We start from the raw sequence: 20,217 nt of genomic DNA on the forward strand, positions 1-20,217 counted from the left end.
TGACTCAGAACTGTGTCCTCAGGAAAATGGAGCACTTTGCCCATTTAGGCCTGACAGAGGTGGCACTTTTTCTGATTCTCACAAAGGTGATTTTGGTCTACTTCTTACTGTGAAAATCAGAGATTCCTGGGGAACGTTACTGAGGGCAACCATGAATTACTTGAACCAGTAGTAATGCAGTGGAAAATCTGACATTGTGTTTTACTAATTTTGAAGGTTGGGTAATTGGGAGATTACTGTTTTGTTTATAAGAACAGACACCTACAACCTGCTGGACTGAATATACCTGGGGAAATAAGCTTACACATGGAAAAGTTGGAGCACAGCTGTTCCTAATGTATTTTCTAGGAATCAAAAAGTTTCACTTTCCCTTGGTGGTTCCCTTTCTTAAAATCACAAAACCAGAGTTTGTACTATCTTTATAGTTGATGTGAAAATTATAGGCCTGGAGGGGATAGACTAATGGCATTGCTTCCTTATAACCACATATTGTGAGCCTCATCCCTCAAACATGGACTCACTCTGAAGACTCAGCTGGGTGACTGTCTGTCAGCATTATTAATAGTGAGAGCGCAAGACTCAGGTGAGTGGCAGGATAAGGCAGAATTTTCTCAATGAAGAGCTAGGATCATTGTCTTTTTATAATTTCAGTCATGTCTCAGTGAATCATAGCCAAGGGAAACTGAGACACAACACCTGGAAAACTGGGTAACTCCCACCCTAATACTGCGCTTTACCAAGGGTCTTACCAAATGGCACACCAGAAGATTATATCCCACACCTGCCCCAGATGGTCTCACACCCATGGAGCCTCCCTCACTGCTAGCACAGCAGTCTGAGATCTAACTGCAAGGTGGCAGCAGTCTGGGGGAGGGGTGCCCGCCATTGCTGAGGCCTAAGTAGATAAACAAAGCCGCTGCAAAGCTCGAACTGGGTGGAGCCCACTGCAGCTCAAGGAGGCTGGCCTGCCTCGGTAGACTCCACCTCTGGGGACACGGCATAGCTAAACAAAAAGCAGCAGAAACCTCTGCAGATGTTAATGACCCTGTCTGACAGCTTTGAAGAGAGCAGTGGGTCTCCCAGCATGGAGGTTAAGATATGAGAATGGACAGACTGCCTGCTCAAGTGGGTCCATGACCCTTGAGTAACCTAACTGGGAGACATACCCCACTAGGTGCAGACCGAAACCTCACATGGCTGGGCACACCTCTGAAATGAAGTTTCCAGAGCAAGAATCAGAGAGCAACACTCACTGTTCAGCAATATTCTATCTTCTGCAGCCTCCACTGCTGATACCCAGGCCAACAGGGTCTGAAGTGGACCTCAAGCAAACTCCAACAGACCTGCAGCTGAGGGTCCTGACTGTTAGAAGGAAAACTAACAAAAAGAAAGGCCACCCACACCAAAACCCCATCAGTACATCACCATCATCAAAGACCAAAGGCAGATAAAACCACAAAAATGGGGAAAAAGCAGTGCAGAAAAGCAGGAAATTCAAAAAATCAGAGTGCATCTCCCCCTCCAAAGGAACACAGCTCATCACCAGCAATGGATCAAAGCTCAATGGAGAATGACTTTGACAAGTTGAGAGAAGGCTTCGGTGGATCAAACTTCTCAGAGCTAAAGGAGGAACTACGTACCCAGCGCAAAGAAACTAAAACTCTTGCAAAAAGAATGGAAGAATGGATAACTAGAATAATCAATGCAGAGAAGGGCATAAATGAACTGATAGAGATAAAAACCATCACATGAGAATTACGTGACAAATGCACAAGCTTCAATAACTGACTCGATCAACTGGAAGAAAGAGTATCAATGATTGAAGATCAAATGAATGAAATGAAGCGAGAAGAGAAGTGTAGAGAAAAAAGAGTAAAAAAAAAAAATGAACAAAGCCTCCAAAAAATATAGGATTATGTGGAAAGACCAAATCTATGTCTGACTGGTGTGCCTGAAAGTGATGGGGAAAATGGAACCAAGTTGGAAAACACTCTTCAGGATATCATCCAGAACTTCCCCAACCTAGTAAGGCAGGCCAACATTCAAATTCAGGAAATACAGAAATGCCACAAAGATACTCCTCGAGAAGAGCAACTCCAAGACACATAATTGTCAGATTCACCAAAGTTGAAATGAAGGAAAAAGTGTTATGGGAAGCCAGAGAGAAAGGTCGGGTTACCCACAAAGGGAAGCCCATCAGACTAAGAGCAGATCTCTTGGCAGAAACTCTCCAAGCCAGAAGAGAGTGGGGGCCAATATTCACCATTCTTAAAAGAAAGAATTTTCAACCCAGAATTTCATTGCAGCCAAACTAAGGTTTATAAGTGAAGGAGAAATAAAATCCTTTACAGACAAGCAAATGCTTAGAGATTTTGTCACCACCAGGCCTGCCCTACAAGAGACCCTGAAGGAAGCACGAAACATGGAAAGGAACAACCAGTACCAGCCATTGCAAAAACATGCCAAAATGTAAAGACCATCGATGCTAGGAAGAAACTGCATCAACTAACGAGCAAAATAACCAGCTAATATCACAATGACAGGATCAAGTTCACAGATAACAATATTAACCTTTAATGTAAATGGACTAAATGGTCCAATTAAAAGACACAGATTGGCAAATTGGATAAAGAGTCAAGATCCATCAGTTTGCTGTATTCAGGAGACCCATTTCACATGCAGAGACACACATAGGCTCAAAATAAAGGGATGGAGGAAGATCTACCAAGCAAATGGAGAACAAAAAAAAGCAGGGGTTGCAATCCTAGTCTCTGATAAAACAGACTTTAAACCATCAAAGATCAAAAGAGACAAAGAAGGCCATGACATAATGGTAAAGGGATCAATTCAACAGGAAGAGCTAACTATCCTAAATATATATGCACCCAATACAGGAGCACCCAGATTCATAAAGCAAGTCCTTAGAGACTTACAAAGAGACTTAGACTCCCATACAATAATAAGGGGAGACTTCAACACCCCACTGTCAACATTAGACAGATCAATGAGACAGAAAGTTAACAAGGATATCCAGGAATTGAAATCAACTCTGCACCAAGTGGACCTAAGAGATATCTACAGAACTCTCCACCCCAAATCAACAGAATATACATTCTTCTAGCACCACATAGCACTTATTCCAAAATTGACCACATAGTTGGAAGTAAAGCACTCCTTAGCAAATGTAAAAGAACAGAAATTATAACAAACTGTCTCTCAGACCACAGTGCAATCAAACTAGAACTCAGGACTAAGAAACTCAATCAAAACTGCTCAACTACATGGAAACTGAACAATCTGCTCCTGAATGACTACTGGGTACATAACAAAATGAAGGCAGAAATAAAGATGTTCTTTGAAACCAATGAGAAGAAAGATACAACATACCAGAATCTCTGGGACACATTTAAAGCAGTGTGTAGAGAGAAATTTATAGCACTAAATGCCCACAAGAGAAAGCTGGAAAGATCTAAAATTGACACCCTAACATTACAATTAAAAGAACTAGAGAAGCAAGAGCAAACACATTCAAAAACTAGCAGAAAGCAAGAAATAATTAAGATCAGAGCAGAAATGAAGGAGATAGAGACACAAAAAACCCTCCAAAAAATCAATGAATCCAGGAGCTGGTTTTTGGAAAAGATCAACAAAATTGATAGACCACTAGCAAGACTAATAAAGAAGAAGAGACGGAAGGATCAAATAGATGCAATATAAAATGATAAAGGGGATATCACCACCGACCCCACAGAAAGACAAACTACCATCAGAGAATACTATAAACACCTCTGTGCAAATAAACTAGAAAACCTAGAAGAAATGGATAATTTCCTGGACACTTACACTCTCCCAAGACTAAACCAGGAAGAAGTTGAATCCCTGAATAGACCAATAGCAGGCTCTGAAATTGAGGCAATAATTAATAGCCTACCAACCAAAAAAAGTCCAGGACCTGATGGATTCACAGCCGAATTCTACCAGATGTACAAGGAGGAGCTGGTACCATTCCTTCTGAAACTATTCCAATCAATAGAAAAAGAGGGAATCCTCCCTAACTCATTTTATGAGGCCAACATCATTCTGATACCAAAGCCTGGCAGAGACACCACAAAAAAAGAGAATTTTAGACCAATATCCCTGATGAACATCGATGCAAAAATCCTCAATAAAATACTGGCAAACCGAATCCAGCAGCACATCAAAAAGCTTATCCACCATGATCAAGTGGGCTTCATCCCTGGGATGCGAGGCTGGTTCAACATACACAAATCAATAAACGTAATGCAGCATATAAACAGAACCAAAGACGAACACCACATGATTATCTCAATAGATGCAGAAAAGGCCTTTGACAAAATTCAACAGCCCTTCATGCTAAAAACTCTCAATAAATTTGGTATTGATGGAACATATCTCAAAATAATAAGAGCTATTTATGATAAACCCACAGCCAATATCATACTGAATGGGCAAAAACTGGAAGGATTCCCTTTGAAAACTGGCACAAGACAGGGATGCCCTCTCTCACCACTCCTATTCAACACAGTATTGGAAGTTCTGGCTAGGGCGATCAGGCAAGAGAAAGAAATCAAGTGTATTCAGTTAGGAAAAGAAGAAGTCAAATTGTCCCTGTTTGCAGATGACATGATTGTATATTTAGAAAACCCCATTGTCTCAGCCCAAAATCTCCTTAAGCTGATAAGCAACTTCAGCAACGTCTCAGGATACAAAATCAATGTGCAAAAATCACAAGCATTCTTATACACCAGTAACAGACAAACAGAGAGCCAAATCATAAATGAACTCCCATTTATAGTAGATTCAAAGAGAATAAAATACCTAGGAATCCAACTTACATGGGATGTGAAGGACCTCTTCAAGGAGAACTACAAACCACTGCTCAGTGAAATAAAAGAGGACACAAACAAATGGAAGAACACACCATGCTCCTGGATAGGAAGAATCAATATTGTGAAAATGGCCATACTGCCCAAGGTAATTTATAGATTCAATGCCATCCCCATCAAGCTACCAATGAGTTTCTTCATAGAATTGGAAAAAACTGCTTTAAAGTTCATATGGAACCAAAAAAGAGCCCGCATCTCCAAGACAATCCTAAGTCAAAAGAACAAAGCTGGAGGCATCACGCTACCTGACTTCAAACTATACTACAAGGCTACAGTAACCAAAACAGCATGGTACTGGTGCAAAAACAGAGATATAGACCAATGGAACAGAACAGAGCCCTCAGAAATAATACCACACATCTACAGCCATCTGATCTTTGATAAACCTGAGAAAAACAAGAAATGGGGAAAGGATTCCCTATTTAATAAATGGTGCTGGGAAAATTGGCTAGCCATAAGTAGAAAGCTGAAACTGGATCCTTTCCTTACTCTTTATAAGAAAATTAATTCAAGATGGATTAGAGACTTAAATGTTAGACCTAATACCATAAAAACTCTAGAAGAAAACTAGGTAATACCATTCAGGACATAGGCATGGGCAAGGACTTCATGTCTAAAACACCAAAATCAATGGCAACAAAAGCCAAAATTGACAAATGGGATCTAAACTAAAGAGCTTCTGCGCAGCAAAAGAAACTACCATCAGAGTGAATAGGCAACCTACAGAATGGGAGAAAATTTTTGCAGTCTACTCATCTGACAAAGGGCTAATATCCAGAACCGACAAAGAACTCAAACAAATTTACAAGAAAAAAACAAATAAGCCCATCAAAAAGTGAGCAAAGGATATGAACAGACACTTCTCAAAAGAAGACATTCATACAGCCAACAGACACATGAAAAAATGCTCATCATCACTGGCCGTCAGAGAAATGCAAATCAAGACCACAATGAGATACCATCTCACACCAGTTAGAATGGCAGTCATTAAAAAGTCAAGAAACAACAGGTGCTGGAGAGGATGTGGAGAAATAGGAACACTTTTACACTGTTGGTGGGATTGTAAACTAGTTCAACCATTGTGGAAAACAATATCGCGATTCCTCAAGGATCTAGAACTAGAAATACCATATGACCCAGACATCCCATTACTGGGTATATACCCAAAGGATTAAATCATGCTGCTATAAAGACACATGCACACATGTATGTTTATTGCAGCACTATTCACAATAGCAAAGACTTGGAATCAACCCAAATGTCCATCAGTGACAGACTGGATTAAGAAAATGTGGCACATATACAACATGGAATACTATGCAGCCATAAAAAAGGATGAGTTTGTGTCCTTTGTAGGGACATGGATGCAGCTGGAAACCATCATTCTCAGCAAACTATCGCAAGAACAGAAAACCAAACACTAATGTTCTCACTCATAGGTGCGAATTGAACAATGAGATCACTTGGACACGGGAAGGGGAACATCACACACTGGGGCCTATTGTGGCGGGGAAGGGGGATGGCATTGGGAGTTATACCTGATGTAAATGACGAGTTGATGGGTGCTGACGAGTTGATGGTTGCAGCACAGCAACATGGCACAAGTATACATATGTAAAAAACCTGCACGTTGTGCACATGTACCCTAGAACTTAAAGTATTAAAAAAAAAAAAAAAGAGAGTGGAAGGAGTAAGAAGTCAAAACAGAAAAGAAAAAGATAATAATAATGGTTGTCTAATTGTGGCTCATAAGGGCATGAAGCCCTCAAGAAAATATAATAGCACAAAATCACTATGTCTGTGAACATTAGGGGGAAAAAAGCATTTCTAAGTGCTTCAAATATCTGCATTTTATGTATTTAGGGAGGAAGCACCTCAACTGCTCATAGTAAGTGTACATGAAGAATAGAAGATGAGGTTTTCCAAATTGCAATTTTCAACTTGGAAATACTCCTCCAATTTCAATATTTGACATATTTGGTAAGACTCTTGTCTATCACAGTGGCATGGTTGTACAAGACCTTTCAAATTAAAAAAAATGAGTGTTACACTTAGCTGATATCTCCTCAGTTGAAATAATCAGAAAGAAACACTTTTCCAAAAGGATTTTAGGCTTTTTCCAAATTGGTAGTGTAGAATTTGTGATCAAGACCCTCCAGTATTTTTCTATTGCCTACATTTAAAGTAATAATTTTCCTGCTTATTTTTTCCTTTGAGGAAGCTGGGAATTAAATGTCTTAAAATTATAAATATCTGTGTCAGCAAGTATTGTGCCTCTAGCTGCAGTCTACACTAATTTCAGCTTCCAAAGAGTGGCAAATGCATTACAATCATTCAATGCATCTGATACTTACCATATTTATTATTTTAGTCTTGGTGTGTTTTATAAAACTTCTTTTAACAGGCCTAATCTTGGTGGAAGCATTTTTTCTTTTCTAAATTTGCCAGCTGGATTTTTCAGTTTGCCATTTATTATTGACACTTAACAACAAACCCCTTCTCCCTGGCGCCTAAATTTTGTAGATCCAACAAGGCTGCTCAATGAATGTTGTAAAATGTCTGATAAAAATGACATTTTTATTAACATAATAAAAAACATTTTACATTCATATAGATTGTATTTTAAAACTACACAAGGAACAGTGCAAACATCACTATTCAAATAATATTATTAATAAAATAATACTAAAAACTGTATTTTATAATAAAGATGAGGAAGTATATTTTATCAAACTTCTTTTTCTACAAACAACATATCTATCATATGCAAAACAGCTTTTGGATTCCTGTGAATGGCTTTTTCCTTTTATATACCTTTTATCTTTGCTTCAGATGTCTGATCTAAGCTTATGCTTTTTATGATCAGATTTTCATTCCTGGTCTGTATAATGGTGTTATTCCCCTATTATACATGATTATTTTTACCCTTTGGGACTTAAGAATATTGAGAATACACTAAAGTGAAAGGCAGTATAATGAGAGTAAACTTGACCTGCATTATGTGTTTACTGAGAGTGCTCAGGAGCTTCACCCTCGGCCCCAGCAGCCTTAGGTTGTCACTTCTAATGGCGAGAGCTAAGCTGTGAATTTAGATTTTGAAATTTTTAATGCATCGCATAGAACCAAATTTTTATTTTGCACTCTGAACAACCTAAAAGTAGCATCTATGGATTTTTCCCCTATTTTGTTTCACCCAGTTTTGCATCGTATTAATACAAATTCCGTAATTCTTCCATGGTGTAAAGTTGCCAGACTTATCAAATAACAACATAGAACACAGCTAAGTTTAATATTTGGATTAAAAATTACTTCTGCAATATGTTAAAGGCAATTATCAATTGTTTAGCTCTGGCAAATGAGAAAAATTTTTGAAGATACAATCAATTCAATCATACTCTATTTGTATCCTCTAATTTATGACAACCAAGATCGTGACGGCCAAGATTGCTGATCTCGTCTGGGATCAGCATCAATGCTCTCAAGAGCCTCGGTGGAAAAACACACCATCTGATCACGCAGAAGATTATTCCGTTTCAGTGTGTTTAGGTTATTTATAGAGTAAGGAGAATGAATTAGAGAGCATAAACTAGATGTTTTTTAGGGTGAAAAAAATAAAATATTAAAATTCTTATCTATGTTATTTAATCTAACTATTTGTCCTATATCTTCTTTTGGTGTGTGGTTCATAATATATGGGTTATATTAATAAAACTATACAGATATATAGTTAATAACTCATTATACATATATTATTGTCTGATGTTCAGATATCTTTTTCAAGTACTGAAATGTGATCCTTAAAATTTGGATACCATTAAGACTTTAATTTAAAATTACTTTGGTTTTTTTTTCTGATTTTAACTTGACAGCAGAACTGAACTTTGCTGATGGTGTAGATGTATGCTGTGGAAATCTTTGTTTCTAAGATAAATGCATTTACTTATTAAAGTTTTGTAGAAAGAGTAATAACCATTTAATCAACTAGATGTTTCCTTTATAAAATCAAACATATTTGGTGGTTTTAGAGCAGCTTTTTCTCAGTCACTAATTTTTTATTATTATCCAAGGATACTCAATGTCAACATTTTTGCATCATCTCATATATTTTTATTTATGGAATTGTATAATACGTGACCTTGAATCAGACACACTTTCATTTAAAACAAATCCGAGTGAATTTAATGGTGTTTCACTTTTTTAATGTCATGAAGTTAAATTGTTCTTAGCCCTGGATTAAAGTAAAATGATAAATGACTTCTGAATCTTGGCCAAGTAACATGAAATGGTAACGGCAAAATCGTTCTGCAAAATTTTACAGGTATTACATTATTGAAGTTATCCCAAGAAAATTTGATAGGAATTATCTTTCTTATTGAAGACTAAGTATTTTGATCTTATTGAAGATCTTCTTGAAGTTTTTTTTTTATCTTATTGAATACTAATCGAAGACTTAGTATTCTTGTTGAATACTGAGACTAAGACTTAAAGTAGTTTTCTAGGCATGGTAGAGTATCTCTGTATTAAGTGAAGTCTCAGGAAGAAGACCAACATGTGACTATTTTGATGCAACTTCATGGCGAAACAAAGTAATTAAAAGTAGTGGTCAGGCTCGGTGGCTGCTCAGTGGCCCACGCCTGTCATCCCAGCGCTTTGGGAGGTCAGAAGTTTGAGAACAGCCTGGCTAACATGGTGAAATCTTCTCTACTAAAATAGAAAAATTAGCTGATGTAGTGGTGAGCACCACTTGGGAGGCTAAGGCAGGAGAATCACTTGAACCCAGGAGGCAGAGTTTGCAATAAGCAGAGATCACGCCACTGCACTCCAGCCTGGGTGATAGAGTAAGACTCTGTCTCAAAAAAAAAAAAAAAAAAAAACAGGGGGGGGTTGTTTATTTTGTTGGCACCTGAGAGGAAAGTATTAAAAATTATGTTCTGAGATAGAGATCGCATAATAAGTCTCTGGGACGTGAACTAAACTGAGAAACAGCCAGGATCATTTCTATAATATATATAGTAAATTAGGGTTTAAGCAGAATAATGTCCCCCAGTCCCTATAAGGATGTTGACATTTGAATTCCAAGATACCACATTACACATTACAATTCATGACAAAGAGAATATAAGGGTGCAGATAGGATAAAAATGCTATTATGCTGATGAAATATGAATTTATCATGGTGAATCCAGTAAAATCACAAGGGTCAAAAATCATGGAAGAGTGATGATGGATAAATTGTATCAAAATGATAGATCATGAGAAAGACTCAACTGAATATATTTTTTATTGTGTTAGTGAGTCTTTTCATATTAACATACACTTAATTCTATTCAACTGTACAAATACTATTCATTTTATATGCTCAACTGAAGAGCTAAATATAAAATGAGAGAACACAGAATAAGGATATGATTACTGAGATGAAGGCCAAGGTACATGAGAAACATAGATAGTATGCACCTTAGACAGGCAAAATTGAAAATGTATTTATTATATATAGAGATTCATAATAATTACATGTATACATTTATTTGGTTTAGAAAATAGTACAGGAGATACACTATCAAGAATTTATATAAGATGGGGTTAATCAAGAAAATGAGAGTAAAATAAAAATAATTATAATGGTAATAATTTTGAACATTGATGAAGGAACATTGATGACACAGATCTATTTTTTTCAGGTCTTCAAAATATGTTTCTTCTATGTCATTAGGATGAACACACATTTCACATGTTATCTTTCAAAAAGGCCTTTTGTTTTCAAGCTGGCATTGGAATCTCAGCCAACATCTTTCTTCTTCTCTGGCACATTTTCACATTCTTTAAGGATCACAAACCTAAAAACCATGACCTGATCATCTATCACTTGGCCTTTGTTCACATAGTGATGCTAGTCATTGCAGAAGAGTTACAGTCTCCAGACGTGTTTGAGTCACTGAATTTTCAGAATAACTTCAGATGTAAGGCTGTGTTCAGCATATACAAGGTAGTGAGGGGCCTCTCTATCTGCAACACCTCTCTCCTGAGCATGCTTCAGACCATCACCATCAGCCCCAACACCTCCTGTTGGTGAGATTTAAACATAAAATCACAAAACAGAATATCCTGGGTTTATCCTGGGTTTACTCTTTTTTTGGTCCCTCCATTTGTCTTTCAACAGTGACATGATAATCTACCTTGTAGGTTTTTCCAATATGACCCAGCTAATTCTGAATGTCAGTAAATACTGCTCACTTTCTCCAATGAACGTCATCATCAGAAGGCTGTTTGTTACTCTGTCGTTATCCGGAGATGTCTTCCTTGTAGGAATCATGCTGCTCTCAAGTGCATACATCGTGATTCTCTTGTCCAGGCATCAGAGGCGTTCCCAGCACCTTCACAGCACTAGCTTTTTATTAAGAACTTCCCCAGAGGAAAGGGCCACCAAGACCATCTTGCTGCTGGTGAGTTTCTTTGTGGCTATGTACTCACTGGACTGAATTGTCTCATCCTCTGCAGTGCTGTTATGGGTATTCAGCCCTGTCATCTACAGTGTCCACAAGTTTATGGTCAATGCCTATGCCACTGTCAGTCCTATGGTGCTAATCAGATCTGGTAGGAGAATCATCAGTATTCTGCCAAAGGTTCACTGGAAGTGCCATCCCTTTTTAACAAGTTAGTGATAAAATTTCCTAAAAATTATTTTGCTGTCATTAATTACATTATTCAAAAACACAAAATTTGCTATCTGATTTAAATAAAATATGTGGAATTGCACTTTTGTAATATCTAATTTTTTTTGTTGTCGTTTTTTTGAGACAGAGTCTCACTCTGTCGTCCAGGCTGTAGTGCAGTGGTGCGATCTCGGCTCCTTGCAGCCTCCACCTCCTGGGTTCAAGCAATTCTCCTGCTTCAACCTCTTGAGTAACTAGGACTACAGGCATGTGTCACCATGCTCAGCTATTTTATTTTATTTTATTTTTTTGTATTTTTAGTAAAGACAGTGTTTCGCCTTGTTTGCCAGGCTGTTCTTGAACTTCTGACCTCAAGTAATCAGCCCACCTCAGCCTCCCAAAGTGCTGGAATTACAGGTGTGAGCCACCACGCCCAGCCCATCTCAGTATTTTTAAAATTTCCTGGTGCTAAGAACTACATGGTGTCCTCAGTTCAGTGTCCCCCATGATTTAATATTCCCAAAGCGTGCCTCTCACTTCTTAATTTTAATTTTACCTTATTCAGTAAAACATTTCTTTTTCTTTTTTCCTTTTCCTTTTTCTTTTTTTTTTTTTTTGAGATGGAGTTTCATTCTTGTTGCCTAGGCAGGAGTGCAAAGGTTTAACTTCTGCTTACTGCAACTTCTGCCTCCTGGGTTCGAGTAATTCACCTGCCTCAGCCTCCCAAGTAACTGGGATTACAGGCACCTGCCACTACGCCTGGCTAATTTTTGTATTTTTAGTAGAGATGGGGTTTCACCATGTTGGCCAGGCTGGTCTCGAACTCCTGACCTCAGGTGATCTGCCCACCTCAGCCTCCCAAAGTGTTGGGATTACAGGTGTGAGCCACCATGGCCAGCCCATATATGTTGTTTTCAATGGTAGGATTTCATTATTTATGTAGATAAATAGCATTTCATTTGGGTTTCTGTGCCATGTTTTCTTTATCTATTTGTCCCTCGATGGACACTATGATTATTCCATATCTTGGCTATTGTCATTAGTGCTGTGATAAATATGGGAGTGAAGATATCTCTTTAACATACTGGTTTTATTTCCTTTGTATATACGCCCAGTAGTGGGATTGCTGGTTCATACAGTAGTTCTATTTTTAGTTCGGGAAACCTCTACTTTTTTACATAATGGCTGTATTAAATTGCATTCAAACCAACAGTGCATGAGGGTTTCCTTTTCTCCATGTATTGCCAACACTTGTTCTGTCTTTTTGATAATGACCATGCTAATTTACAACTATACTACTTTAATTTACATTTCCCTGATGACTAGTGATATTGAGCATTTTTTCATACACCTGTCGACTGTATATATATCTTGTTTGGAGAAATATCTATTCGGGTTTTTGCTCATTTTAAAACTGGGTGATTATGATGATTATTTCTGCTGTTGAGTTATTCGAGCCCCTTACATATTTTGGATATTAACCCCTTGTCAGATGCACAGTTTCCACATGTTTTCTCCCATTCTGTAGTTTGTCTTTGTCTCTTTTTTCTTTTCTTTTCTTTTTTTTTTTTCTTTTTGAGACAGAGTCTTGTTCTCGTTGCCCATTCTGGAGTGCAGTGGTGCGGTCTCAGCTCACTGCAACCTCTGCCTCCCGTGCGGGCTCAAGCGATTCTCCCGCCTCGGGCTCCGGAGTAAGGCGCCACCACGTCTGGCTAATTTTTTGTATTTTTAGTAGAGTCGGGGTTTCACCATGTTGGCCAGAATCTTCCCGCCTCGGCCTCCCAAAGTGCCGGGATTACACGCGTGAGCCACCGCGCCTGGCCTGTAGTTTGTCTTTTCACTCTGTTGATTGTTTTCTATGCCGTGTAGAAGCTTTTATTTTAATATTTTATTAACTTTTTTTCTGTTTTCTGGCTTTATACAAAGGTGAGACATTTTGCTCTCACTGCTTTTATGAGCTTTTTTTTCATGTTGGTGTTATGAAGTTTGACCTTTTTAAAATTAAGTTTTATTTAAAATTGACATATAATTGTACACATTTACAGACAGAGTGTGATATTTCAGTGCATTTATTCATTGTATAATGATAGAACCAGAATAATTAACGTATCTATTGTTTTCAACATTTGTTATTTCTCTGTGCTGATAACATGCAAAATTCTCTCTTCTAGCTAACTTAACCCGTATGATAATATATTATTAGTAGTTATAGTCATGCTACTGTGTAATATAACGCAAAAATTTATTCTTTGTTATTTTTAAAATTAAAAAAAAAATTTTTTTTTGAGACAGAGTCTCGCCCTGAGGCTGGAGTGCAGTTGTGCAATCTCAGCTCACGACAACCTCCACCTCCTGGGTTCAAGCAATTCTTGTCTCACAGCCTCCCATGTAGCTGGGATTACAGGCACTTGCCACACTGACCAGCTAATTTTTGTATTTTTAGTAGAGACGGGGTTTCACCATGTTGGCCAGGCTGGTCTTGAACTCCTGGCCTCAGGTGATCCACTTGCCTCGGCCTCCCAAAGTGCTAGGATTACAGGTGTGAGCTACCACGCCCAGCCTATTTTTTCTGTTAAATGGTAATGTTGCATTCATTGGCAAACCTGTTCTCATTTCTTCCTCTCCAGATCCTTTCCAGCCTCTGGTAACCACCATTTTATTCTACTTCCATGAGATCAGCTTTAAATTTTACATAAAAATGATATCATGTGGTGTTTGTCTTTCTATGCTTGGCATATTTTACTTAACATAATGTCCTCCACGTACATCCATGTTGCTGCAAATGACAGGTTATTGTTCTGTTTTATGGAGATTCTGTCAAAAATTAAAAATAGAACTACCCTATGATTCAGCAATTTCAATACTGGCAATTTCAATCAATGTATTTCAAAAGGAAATAAAATCAATATGTCAAAGAGGCTGTTTATTGTAGCACTAATCATAATAGCCAAACTATTACTTCACTTAAGAATTTTTTTCATCTCTTTTTGACACATTACACTTCTAAACTTTTAAAGGATTTAAAGGTTTTCAGTTTTAGAAACTATTTAATCACCAATTCTTTAAATATTTTCTTTCATTTGTTTATATAGTCTAGTAAAGCAATTAGATGTTCATTTCCTCTCAATTCAATCTTCGTATATGAGTAAATATATTTCATTCTCTATTAACTTGCCTTCTGTAAAATGTGTAACTACATCAATTTCGCTTAGTATTCGATTTTATTGGCCTCTCATCTGCTCAGTGTATTTTAATATGTAACCCATATGTTGTACATTACACTCTTTCACCACATTTGTAATAGCTTACTTAAAATTTGCTTTTTTTTCAGATATGACTTGATAAGCTTATAGTTTTTTTTTTTTCTTTGCCCATTACTTTGGCTGTTTTTTCATTGTATTGACAAATATTTAAACATAAGCCAAATATCTGATGTTTATGTACCATATAATTTCTTTTGACCCTTCATCTTGGTGGTTTATCTAATTGTGTGCACTTAACGTATAACTTAGTTTTCACATATGGAAGATATCAAACTTGGAATGTCTCCAGTCTGTATATTTCTTTGCTGATTCCATTTGCCTTGTTGGAAGTTGAACCCACATGAATCTGACGTTCTTGTGGTTAGTCCTGTCTGAATAGAGCACGTGCTTCTTAGGTTTGTTACTCCCCTGGATTATTCCCTTCATTTACTTCTGGTCCTGGGAATTTATCATATTTTTTTCAACTAACTTTAGCATAATATGGATTGTTTCAATTTCTTGACAATTTTAATTATCTGTATTGTTTAAAATATATATATTATTTTCCTGAAAAGCATAAAAGCATAAATAGCAACAGTTGCGTACATTAGTAAAATGTGACATAGATTGTCTATGACATAAAACATCATCTCTGTAATCCCAGCACTTTGGGAGGCCGAGACGGGTGGATCACGAGGTCAGGAGATCGAGACCATCCTGGCTAACACGGTGAAACCCCGTCTCCACTAAAAAATACAAAAAAAAAAACTAGCCGGGCGAAGTGGCGGGCGCCTGTAGTCCCAGCTACTCAGGAGGCTGAGGCGGGAGAATGGCGTGAACCTGGGAGGCGGAGCTTGCAGTGAGCTGAGATCCGGCCACGGCACTCCAGCCTGGGCGACAGAGCAAGACTCCGTCTCAAAAAAAAAAAAAAAAAAAAAAACATCATCTCGTGTGAAATCTCAAGTCTCTTCATGTAGAAGACGTCCTTCCCAATACATCATATTGTAATTTGTGAAGTGTGATTACTTTTTACTATTATGTATGTATTATATATGTATTATACACAAATTTCAGAAACACTCCAATGAATATATAGCCAGAATTAGTTTTATATCATATAAAGGTGTTATGGGTTAAATTATTTATCTTAATTCAGATTTTTTTCTACAATTACCATTATTTCTCACAGCACTTCCCTGATATCAAAAACATAATTGGATTTAGATTTTTTATTTAATCCACAAGATGTTGAAAAAGGTTCTAAATGGAGTTTACCCATGACTAGATAGTACTTGCTAATTACCTTTTTTTTTTTTTACATTTATTGAGGTATAATTGACAAACTAAAAGTGTATATACTTATGATGTAGAATATGATGTTTTGAGACATGTTTACATTTTTTAATTACCTCGGTTAAGATAGTTAACATATTTATCACTTTACATAGTTACTTTCTGTGTCTGTGAGTGGGTATGTGTGGTAAGATTACTTGAGATTTGATTTTGAAAAGAATTTAAGTATACAGTATTATTAACGATAGTCATCAGTCTGTATGTTACATTCCCAGCATTTATTTTTTATAGCTGAAAGTATGTATCTTTTGACTAATACCTCGTCATTTCCTCCCACATCCTAGCTGTAGTAATTATTATTCTTCTGTTTCTATGAATTTGAGTTTTTAAAGATTTCACATAAATATGAAATCATGAGGTACTTGTCCTTCTGTATCTGGCTTATTTCACTTAGCATGATGTCTTCATGGTTCATCAATGTTGAAAATGGCAGAATTTTCATTTTTATTAAAGATAAATTACATATATTTATCACAGTTTCTTTATATATTCATCTATATATGCTAAGTAGCAACCTCTCTAATTTGTCAAATTATCTTTTCCATATTATCATTCAAATACAATATTGTTTTGCATTAATTATTATTAAAATTAATTTCCTGTCTTTAAAAAATTTTTATGAAATTTATGGGGTCAATGCAATCTGCCCTCTTGATAAAAGCCAAAATTACATGTCAGTTTTACTAATTTGGATTAGATTGAGATTTTTATTGCCTCAAATAATAAGTATAAGCATTAAGGATAAAATATAGTTATATTCTCTATCTTACAACAAAGCAATCTTTGGGTTATTTATTGGACAAAAGACTTATTCTACATTATTATTTCTATTTTTATGTTACTTACCTAAATGTTTATTACATATAGAATACCACAAAATAGGAATAAATTGGTAGTCACAAATTATGAAAGTAAAATTAAGAAATGATATGCTTCCCAGAGAATGTCTGTAACAAAAACAAGTGAAATATGTTTTAGGTGATGCATATTTGAATTCCCCGATTTGATTATTACATATTATATGCTTGTATCAAACTATCATATGTATTACATAAAGATGTACAACTATTATGTATCTGTAACAACTAAAAATTTAAAAGTATATATGAATATATGTATATATAAATAATCATGTCACAAGTAAAGTATTAATTAAAAATATTTCCACAAAGAAAAGTTTAGGGCCTGACATCTTATGTGTCAAATTCAATGAATATTTAATAAATAATATCAATTGTTTAAAAAAAACTTTCAAAAATTGAAAAGAAATGTGTACTTTCTAACTCACAACACTAGAGTTATTATACAACAAAATAAAGTATACAACAAAAATGAAAAAAATTCTCCAGATTGAAAAATAACAAAACTGTCTTTTTTTGTGGATGGTATAATTTTCTATATAAAAATATATAAGGGGTTCAATAAAATATCCCTAGAAGTATAAACAAGTTAATTAATGTCACAAAATGAAAGATCAGAAAACAAAATTCAATTGCAGTTATAGATGATATAAATCAATGAAAATAAAATTTAAAATTATATTTATAATAGCAATAAACAGAAATATTAAAGTTTTAAAAAAGTACAAATGTATTACACTCGATTTCTTAAATCAGAGAAATCATAGAATTGAATAAATTAACATACATTAAATAATCAAGTTTTAAATTACTTACCATTTTTAAGATTATGATATCTCAGATTGATCTACAGATTCAGTAAAATCTCTTCAAATTTTTAACTAGTTCTAGTGGAAATTGACAAGTTCTTCCCAAAAACAAATATAGATAAGCTGGGCTTGGTGGCTCATGCCTGTAAGTCCAGTGCATTGGGAGGCTGAGGTTGGAGGACTGCTTGAGGCCTGCAGTTGAAAAACAGCCTGGGCAACATAGGAAGGTACTGTATCTACAAAGATAAAAAAATAAAATTAGCCGGATATGGCAGTGCATGCCTATAGTCGCACCTACCTGGGAGGCTGAGGTGGTGGAATTGCTTGAGCACATGCGTTTGAGGTAACAGTGAGCTTTGATTGATCCACCTCACTCCAGCCCCAGTGGCAGAGTGAGGCCCTGTCTCTAAAAAAAGATTTAAAAAACAATATAAATGTGCACAGAATACCAAATACACAAAACAGTCTTTAAAAAGAAAAACAATTTATATTTTTTGATATAAATTCTTATTATCAAAGATAGATTCATGTAATTAATAGAATATATTTTAAGATCCAGTCAGGTGCGGTGGCTCATGTCTGTAATCCCAGCACTTTCGGAGGCTGAGGCAGGTGGATTACCTGAGGTCAGGAGTTCAAGACCAGCCTGGCCAACATGGTGAAATGCCATCTCAACTACAAATATAAAAAAGTTAGCCAGGCGTGGTGGCACATGCTTGTAATTCCAGCAACTCGGGAGGCTGAAGTAGGAGAATGGCGTGAACCCGGGAGGCGGAGCTTGCAGTGAGCCGAGATAGCGCCACTGCAGTCCAGCCTGGACGAAAGAGCGAGACTCCGCCTCAAAAAAAAGAAAAAAAAAGAATTTCGTAATAGAATAAGGAAAAATTGAGAGCAAGACCTAAGCGAATAGGATGCGCGGGTGTAAGTTCTGTCATAGCAATATCACTATCAGCTTTATAAGCCGCTAGGCTGTTGTCCACAGCCTCCTTCCTGCCATTCCTGTGGCAAATTCTGCCAGATACCTGTGGTAGTCCCCTTTCATTTTATAACAGAAAACTTTGGACTCGCCAGTGTTAGCTGCTGGAATGAGGTTTTTGTCCAGCACATCCAGAATGTCACAACAGATTAACTTTAGCTCAGTCTCAACCATTTGCTGATATTCCCAAATCATTTTTAGCTTGTCTTCTCCCTTGTTTTCTTCTGTTCGATGCTGCTGATTATTCTCCAGAAGGCTCTTCTAGCTTCAATCACATTCTTATATGAAACAGACAAGAGGTTTCTTTCTTCAACTGTCAGCTCCACATCCATCCCAGCTACTTTCTTCATTGACTACACCATTTCTTGGAAGATACTGCGGATTCAGTTCCCAGAGCACGTCGTATTGCTCAGCCTGCTCGGCCAGCTTTGCCTGGTACCAGATCCTCTTGTTTTCTTTTTCTTTTCTTTTCTTTTCTTTTTTTTTTTTTTGAGACAGAGTCTAGCCCTGTCGCCCAGGCTGGAGTGCAGTGGTGTGATCTCGGCTCACTGCAAGCTCTGCCTCCTGGGTTCACGCCATTCTCCTGCCTCAGCCTCCTGAGTAGCTGGGACTACAAGCGCCCGCCACCACGCCCGGCTAATTTTTTGTATTTTTAGTAGAGACGGGGTTTCACCGTGTTAGCCAGGATGGTCTCGATCTCCTCACCTCGTGATCCGCCCGTCTCGGCCTCCCAAAGTGCTGGAATTACAGGCGTGAGCCACCGCGCCTGGCCACCAGATCCTCTTGATCATCCATAGCGGCAGCAGCTCCCACAGGGTCTGTGCGATGGATGGAAGCAAATAGTGTCTCTCTCACAGCCTCTCTCGCCCCACGTCCGGGGAGCAAAAATGGTGGCGCCGCAATCCGGGACTTCCGCCTGCGCAAGCAGGCAACTGCTCAGCTCTATGGCAACCGCTCCCTGGCAACTAATGATTTCTTAAATAATACAACAAAAAAGCATGATCAAGAAGAAACTGATAAACTTCATCAAATTCAGAAACATTTCTTTCAAACACCAAGAAGAATATATAATCTAAGCTGCATAATGAGAGACAATATTTCAAATTATATATCTTTTTAGGCTCTAGTATCCGGAATAAACAAAACCAAAACAAAACTCTTACATGTCAAATAAAAGGACAAATTACCAATTAAAAACGGTAAAGGGAGTTGAATATATGTTTTACCAAAGAAGATATACAAACTGCTAATACGAACATAAAAATACGCTCAATGTAATTTGCTACTAGGAAAATAAAAATCAAATGACAAAGAGATAACAATGAACACTCTATATTGGTTATAACAGACAATAACAAGTGTCAGCAAATGTGGAAAGTATGGAATTTCTATGCATTGCAGCTGGAAAGATAAAATA

The 20,217-nt window shown here is 37.0% G+C and overlaps 1 protein-coding gene and 2 pseudogenes across 1 annotated transcript in view; 1 reads left to right on the forward strand and 2 right to left on the reverse strand.

The window, feature by feature from the left end:
* Positions 1-14,674, forward strand: part of LOC139362926 (vomeronasal type-1 receptor 48-like) — a 29,196-nt pseudogene extending 14,522 nt beyond the window's left edge.
* LOC139362929 (uncharacterized) overlaps positions 1-19,638 on the reverse strand; it is a 97,096-nt gene extending 77,458 nt beyond the window's left edge. The window contains exons 1-3 of the mRNA XM_071095279.1: positions 19,506-19,638; positions 18,123-18,230; positions 17,002-17,102 (exon numbers count right to left, since the gene is read on the reverse strand). Of these exons, the coding sequence (XP_070951380.1) occupies positions 17,002-17,102; positions 18,123-18,230; positions 19,506-19,591 (295 nt within the window). The 5' untranslated portion in view covers positions 19,592-19,638. The remainder of the gene's footprint in view (positions 1-17,001; positions 17,103-18,122; positions 18,231-19,505) is intronic.
* Positions 18,664-19,251, reverse strand: LOC139362497 (14-3-3 protein epsilon pseudogene; annotated as a pseudogene).
* Positions 19,639-20,217: the final 579 nt, after the last annotated feature.

This window comes from Macaca nemestrina, chromosome 4 (assembly GCF_043159975.1).
Source record: "Macaca nemestrina isolate mMacNem1 chromosome 4, mMacNem.hap1, whole genome shotgun sequence".
Lineage (NCBI taxonomy): Eukaryota > Metazoa > Chordata > Mammalia > Primates > Cercopithecidae > Macaca > Macaca nemestrina.